Source organism: Gekko japonicus, unplaced genomic scaffold (genome assembly GCF_001447785.1).
Source record: "Gekko japonicus isolate JY-2015 unplaced genomic scaffold, Gekko_japonicus_V1.1 scaffold3029, whole genome shotgun sequence".
In the NCBI taxonomy this organism is placed as follows: domain Eukaryota; kingdom Metazoa; phylum Chordata; class Lepidosauria; order Squamata; family Gekkonidae; genus Gekko; species Gekko japonicus.
Window position 1 is genome coordinate 117,509 of NW_015164754.1, and position 6,992 is coordinate 124,500.

General features: G+C 45.9%; 1 protein-coding gene across 1 annotated transcript; it reads left to right on the plus strand.

The window, feature by feature from the left end:
* The first annotated feature begins 598 nt into the window (after positions 1 to 598).
* LOC107109106 (olfactory receptor 10G6-like) lies at positions 599 to 1,522 on the plus strand. Its single transcript, XM_015409675.1, has one exon. It carries the CDS (start codon positions 599 to 601, stop codon positions 1,520 to 1,522), a length of 924 nt encoding a protein of 307 aa, XP_015265161.1.
* The last annotated feature ends 5,470 nt before the right edge of the window (positions 1,523 to 6,992 follow it).

Sequence of the window (6,992 nt, forward strand, 5' to 3'; positions counted from 1 at the left end):
AATAAGAATTAATAATTATCATATGGCATTGTGTGTAGAATAGCCAGGAGATCCTAAGATTGTCTGGTAGCCTGAAGTTCTAGCTCTTTTAGTGTTATGCACCACAAGGTGGCGAGCTGGACTTGTTTTTAAGGGAAGAGACGTTTCAGAGGTGGTTTACCATCACCTGCCTTTGTGTCACGACCCTGGTATTCCTTGGAGGAGACCCTTCCAAATACTAGCCAAGGCTGACCCTGCTTAGCTTCCAAGATCAGATGGGATTGGGCTATCCTGGGCTATCCAGGTCAAGACAGCTCCTTAGAGGAAGGGTGGGATAAAAGTATCCTTGATAAATAGGATTACAATGCTGCTGGAATGAGCAGAAATCTGTGCAAGGACATTTCCAGTGCAACACGAAACAAAATTATACCATCTAAGCCCACTAACTTCAAGGGATTCAGACAGGTGTAACTCTGTTTAGGATTGCACTGTGATGGTGTGGTTAGTTCAATGGCTTACGCCTTTAATTCTCTTGGCTGCAAAGTATTTAGCCGTTTCTCTTCTACGTTCCCTATTTCTCTCCAATACTCATTATACCCATCACGTTTGCATTGCAGAGATGGAATGTGAAAATCAGACTGCATTGACTGAGTTTGTCCTCATTGGGCTTCCCTACCCGCAAGATCTAAGGGGTCCTTTATTTGTCTTCTTCCTGCTCGTCTATTTGTTGACCCTCTTAGGAAACCTTGTGATCCTGTTGGTTGTGCTGTTCAGTTCCCAACTCCACAAACCCATGTACTGGTTCCTTTGCCACTTGTCCTTCTTGGACATGACTGTCTCTTCAGTGGTGGTTCCCAAAATCATTACTGGGTTTTTAGAGAATGGTGGAATCATCTCCTTTGGAGGCTGCATGTCCCAACTCTTCTTCTTCCACTTCCTGGGCTGTACAGAGTGCTTCCTCTACACTGTGATGGCCTACGACCGCTTCCTGGCCATCTGCAGACCACTCCACTATGCCACCATCATGAACTGTAGGGCGTGCCTCTTCCTCGCCGTGGGCACCTGGTTTGGTGGCTGCCTTCACTCACTGATGGAGACAGCCCTTGTTTTTCGCCTGCCCTTTGGATGGAGAAACCAAGTGAACTATATCTTCTGTGATATCCCAGCTGTGCTGAAATTGGTCTGTGCTGACACTGCGCTCAACGAGATGGTGACCATGGTTGATGTTGGCCTGGTAGCCACAACCTGCTTCTTCCTCATATTGACTTCCTATGTGTACATTGTGTCCACTGTCCTGAAAATACGCAGCACAGAAGGGCGCCAACGGGCTTTCTCTACATGCACAGCCCATGTGACCCTAGTGGTGACTTACTATGTGCCACTCATCTTCATCTATCTGAGGCCAGGATCCCAGGGGCCATTGGATGGGATGGTGGCTGTGTTCTACACTTCTCTGACTCCACTTCTGAATCCCATAATTTATACACTGAGGAACAAGGACATAAAAATTGCCATGATGAGACTGTCCAGTAGGACACCCTAGGCTAGAATGATCCTAGATGTGTCTAATGGATTGCTTCATGCACTGGATCTGGTAATTGGCACTGAATTCCACACCCTGGGATTTCACACCCTGACTTTCTTTTGAAATGGATTGTATTGAGCATAAGAACATAAGAGAAGCCAGTGTTGGATCTGGCCAATGGCCCATCCAGTCCAACACTGTCACACAGTGGCCAAAAATACCAGGGGCCATCAGAAGTGGGGCCAGGACACTAGAAGCCCTCCCACTGTTGCCCCTCTGTTGCCCAAGCACCAAGAATACAGAGCATCACTTGCCCCAGACTGTTCCTATCTATCCCTTGAGGCTAATAGCCACTGATGGACCTCTGCTCCATAGGTTTATCCAATTCTGTCTTGAACCCATCCATGCTTGTAGCTGCCACCCCCTCCTGTGGCAGTGAATTCCATGTGTTAATCAATCTTTGAGTGAACAAGGAAATTGAGGAAATTGGTTCAAAATCGTGGCAATAATGAAATGCCAGGAGACGGAAAGGACTGAACTAAGCTTGTTTGTGTGAGGGCAGGTATCAGGGTTGACCCAGACCATCCCTCCCTTATGGTCACTATCTCTTCCCCTCCTTAAGTGCTGTGGGTGAATTTCTGCAGCCAACAGCATTAAGAATGTAGGAATGTCCATGCAGGATCTGACCAATAGTGCATTGAGTCCAACTTTCTGTCTCAGACAGTGACCAAGCATTTGCCACGAAGGGCTACCAAACAAGGGTGAGGACTTGCCTCACGTTCTCTCCTAGCTCCTAGAACCTCTATTCAAAGGCTTACTACTACAACTGGATGTTGATTTTCCCTTTAGTCCTCATGGCTAGTTGCCATTTGTGGACCTATTCTCCATGGGGTAGTCAGCTCCTATCTTCCAGTTCCTGTTCCTGCTAAATCACAGTTCCTGTCATTAAATCTTTCTAATTCACGCTCCCATGTACTGGTTCCTTTGTCACTTGTCCTCCTTGGACATGACCATCTCTCCTGTGGTGGTTCCCAAACTAATTGCTGACCATCACTATATCCACTGGTGGTGAATTCCACATTTTATGGGGCAACCCTAACTAAAAGTGGAGTTACACTTTTCTAAGTCCATTGAGTGAAGAAGTCCTTTCCTTGTGCTGGTCCTGAATCTATTGCCCATCCATTTTATTGGGTGTCCCTGTATTCTAATATTGTGGAAGAGGGCAACAAAGTTCTTTCTGTTCATTCTTTCTACCCCATGCATAATTCTATAACCTCTATCATGTTCCACATTAGTTATGCTTGGTCTACACTGAAAAGCCGCAGAGTCTTAGCCTTTCCTCAAAGGGAATATATTTCGAACTCAGTCACCACGGTTGTCCTTTTCTTTTGTTTTCTTTTTTTTTTAACAGATAATTTTTATTCATTTTTATAAACAGCAAAGATTTACAAGGTAAGCATGAGCATAGTCAGCTCCCAGTGTCTTCATACATTTCGTACAATTTGTCGGTATTATACAGTTTGAAAATTACCATAGATGCAGAGTGTTTATTACATCAGGTACTGTTTCTTTGGTAGATAGATGTACTAGTATGGGGTACCATATACATACAATGTCATTCTGACCACTGTACTGGTTCCTTTGTCACTTGTCCTCCTTGGACATGACCATCTCTCCTGTGGTGGTTCCCAAACTAATTGCTGACCATCACTATATCCACTGGTGGTGAATTCCACATTTTATGGGGCAACCCTAACTAAAAGTGGAGTTACACTTTTCTAAGTCCATTGAGTGAAGAAGTCCTTTCCTTGTGCTGGTCCTGAATCTATTGCCCATCCATTTTATTGGGTGTTCCCTGTATGGAAGAGGGCAACAAAGTTCTTTCTGTTCATTCTTTCTACCCCATGCATAATTCTATAACCTCTATCATGTTCCACATTAGTCATGTTCTGTCTACACTGAACAGCCCCAGAGTCTTAGCCTTTCCTCAAAGGGAATATATTTCGAACTCAGTCACCACGGCTGTCCTTTTCTAAATGTTTCCCAGCTCTGCAATAGCCTTTTGGAGGAATGATGATCAGAACTATACAGAAAACAGAAACAGAAAACCTTTATTTGGCATACCATAGATAAATCAAACAAGGGAGAGTTTAAGGGTAGGTGCAAAGAACAACATCAACCAAAATTCCCAATATCTCAAAACACTAAACCATCCTAACATGGTTTACGAGATTTACAGAGTATTACTCTTGACTTCCATACAGATAGTGTTGTTGCTGGACTCTTGTCTGCTAGGAAAAAAGTAAAATCCCTATCCAGAAAATCTCTCTGCATAGGGAAGAGAGGACAAATCAAGATATTGCACATAACGGAATATTTAGGACAGCGAAAAAGAATGTGGGTAACAGAATCGGGTATCCCAAGATTACAGTTGCAGAGTCTGTCCTTATACGGGACACCCCTGTATCTACCTGAGACCACTACTGAAGGGAAAAGGTTGAACCTTGCAAGCATAAAAACCCTCCTAAAAACTGGGATTGTCAGATTAGCGATATACGGTACCATGGATGTATGTAGGGGAAGGAGGGCTACCCCTCCAGAACTATACACAGATTCAGGAGGGTGGCCATGTTGTTCTGAAGCAGTAGAACAAAATTTGAGTCCAGCGGCACCTTTAAAGACCAACAAAGGTTCATTCAAGCTGTGAGCTTTCGTGTGCAAGCACACTTCCTCAGATACAGTGAACAGAACTATACACAGTATTGCACAGTATTCCAAATGAAGATCTATACAAGGGCATTACAATATTGGCCGTTTTATTTTCAGTCCCCCAGAATGTAGTTTGGATGTCACTAAGGTGAAATTTTAATTTTCCATTCCAACCCAAATCACTTTCATTCTCAGTTAGCACCAGATCAGATGCCATCAGCATCAGGGGTCATTTCGTAGAAAAAGAGGTGCTCATTAGCACAACTCATTAGCATAACTTATTTGCATATGCCACACCCCCTGACATCACCGGAAGTGTGTCAGAAGGCAACACTCACCGCTCAGGCTCCACTGGACTGTTTTCGATTGCTAGCTATTTGCAGATCTGTCCTTGCAGGGGAGGAAGAGCTCATACCTGAATAAAACTTGGTCTTAAAGGTGCCACCGGACTGTTTTGGATGGGGGGCGGGGGGGGGCTCTGCAGCTTTCCTGGCTGCTTCTTGCTCTGACTGAGGGCTGCTGGGAGCAGGGGGTGGGGCTTGTTGCCTGTGCCCGCCCCCTGGGCTCTTTACTGCCGGAGCTCCGCTCCTGTGCGCTCCTGCAGGAAATGACCCCTGATCAGCATACATTTAAAGTTAGGATTCTTTTGTTGTGTTCCAGTGTGTATCACTTTCCACTTTCCGACACTGAACTGCATTTGTCAAGTTGTTTCCCACTCACCCAATTTAAAGAGCTCTCCACAATCCACCTTAGATTTCACCATTCTGGATGATCAAGTATCACATGCCAACTTGGCCACAATGCTTGTTGCGGTGGAAAGGGCTGTCAGATCACAGCCGACTGAGGCAACCTTGTAGGGTTTTCAAGGCGAGAGACAGAGTTGGTTTGCCATGGCCTGCCTCTGCACCGCAACCCTGGGCTTCCTGGGCGGTCTCCCACCCAAGTGCTAACCAAGGCTGACCCTGCTTAGCTTCTGAGACCTGTTGAGATCAGTCTAGCCTGTACTACTCTACTGCTCAGCCTCCGCTCCAGATCATGAATGAGCATATTAAATAGCAACAGTGTAAAGCCCTTTTCAGTCATTATGATTTTGGCACTCCTGACAAATGTAACCAGGAAAGTATGCTACGTATGATCATTTCAATATGTACCTTCACTGTTCTGCACAGATAGAGCAATAGTTCACATGGAGAAGTTGCCATGCTGAAGACACGGATGATAGGTGGATTTTCTGGGCGCGATCACACCGCAACATCTGGGAAGCGTAGTGCACCCGTGGCTAACCCGTGGCTTGTTGCCGAAGATGCGGAGTAAAAAACCACCACATAGGATGTACTAGTTTCCAGAAAATGCGGGGCAAGGGCAGGTGTCTGATCGCGTTTCTGCTGGAATCCCGTGGCATCTGGCGCCCGCCCATGTCCCGTTGCAAACCGGGTGTTGTTTTTTTAAAAGTCTCCACAGGATGTGCACAAACGCCCACCTGTACATGCGCACACTGTGGTGAGGGGGAAAAATTCCAATTTGCTACGGAAGCGGCACCTAGCGATTGCCAGTGTGATCGCGCCACGCCACTTTGCCACGCTGCAGGATAGCCGTGTGATCGGCACCTAAGGGCATACCCACGGGACCTCCACGGGACATGTGATCGGGCTGCCGCTCGTTACTTTGCTCCGGGGCAAACAGCCACACTTCCCCCTCGCATTTTCCGGCCCATGTGACTGGGGCCATAGGTTGTTTTCCAGCTGTGGTATGCATGAACATATACCTTTAAAATAACTGTGTTTCAGATTGAATATACCAAAGTTCTCTTTGTTTACCTCAGAAGGAAGGAAGGAGGGTTTAAATGGGGAGGGGGAGCAGTGTCTCAGCTATAGATACCTTGACCTGTGAGGTAAGCAATCAATTTAAGGGAACCACAGTCTTCTGAGAAGTGTGTTTACTGCTGTGACTGAATGAAAAGAGTTCAGAAATCTGAAAGTCACATAAGAACATAAAAAGAGCCGTGCTCGATCAAACCAGCAGTTCATCTAGTCCAGCATCCAGTCCCACACAGTGGCCAACCAGTTCTTCTGGAGGGCCAGCAACAGGGCACAGAGGCTGAGGTCTTCATAAGAGCATCAGAAGAGTCTTGCTGGATCAGACCAGTGGTCCATCTAGTCCAGCATCTTGTCTCACACAGGGGCCAACCAGTTCCTCTGAAGGGCCAACTATAGGGCATATAGGCTGAGACCTGCCCTGGGGTTTTCTCCTGGTATTCAGAAGTGTAGTACCTCAGAATGTGGAGGTTCCCTTCAGTCACTGTCGCCATAATGATAGACCTCTCCTCCATGAATCTGTCTCACCCCCTTTTAAAGCTGTTTATTTCTGTGGCCATCATGAAATCCTCTTGCAGCGAATTCCACATTTCAGTCACTCTCTGTGTAAAGCAGTCTTTCCTCTTGTCCATTCTGAACCTACTTCCCAACAGTTTCATTGCGTGCCTTCATGTTCTACTATTTTGGGAAAGGGAGAAGAAGTTCACTTTGCCAACACTCTCTACCTTGTGCTTAGTTCTGTAAAGTTCTATCCTATCCCCTCTTAGTTATCTCTTTTCTAAACTGAAAAGCCCCAGACTCTTTAGCAATTCCTCAGAGAGAAGGTGCTCTAACCATCTAATCATCATGGTCGCTCGCCTCTGTACTTTATTCCAGCTCTGCAATGTCTTTTTTGAGATGCGGTGACCAGAACTGTACACAGTATTCCAAATGAGGCTACACCCTAGATCTATATATCTATAGAG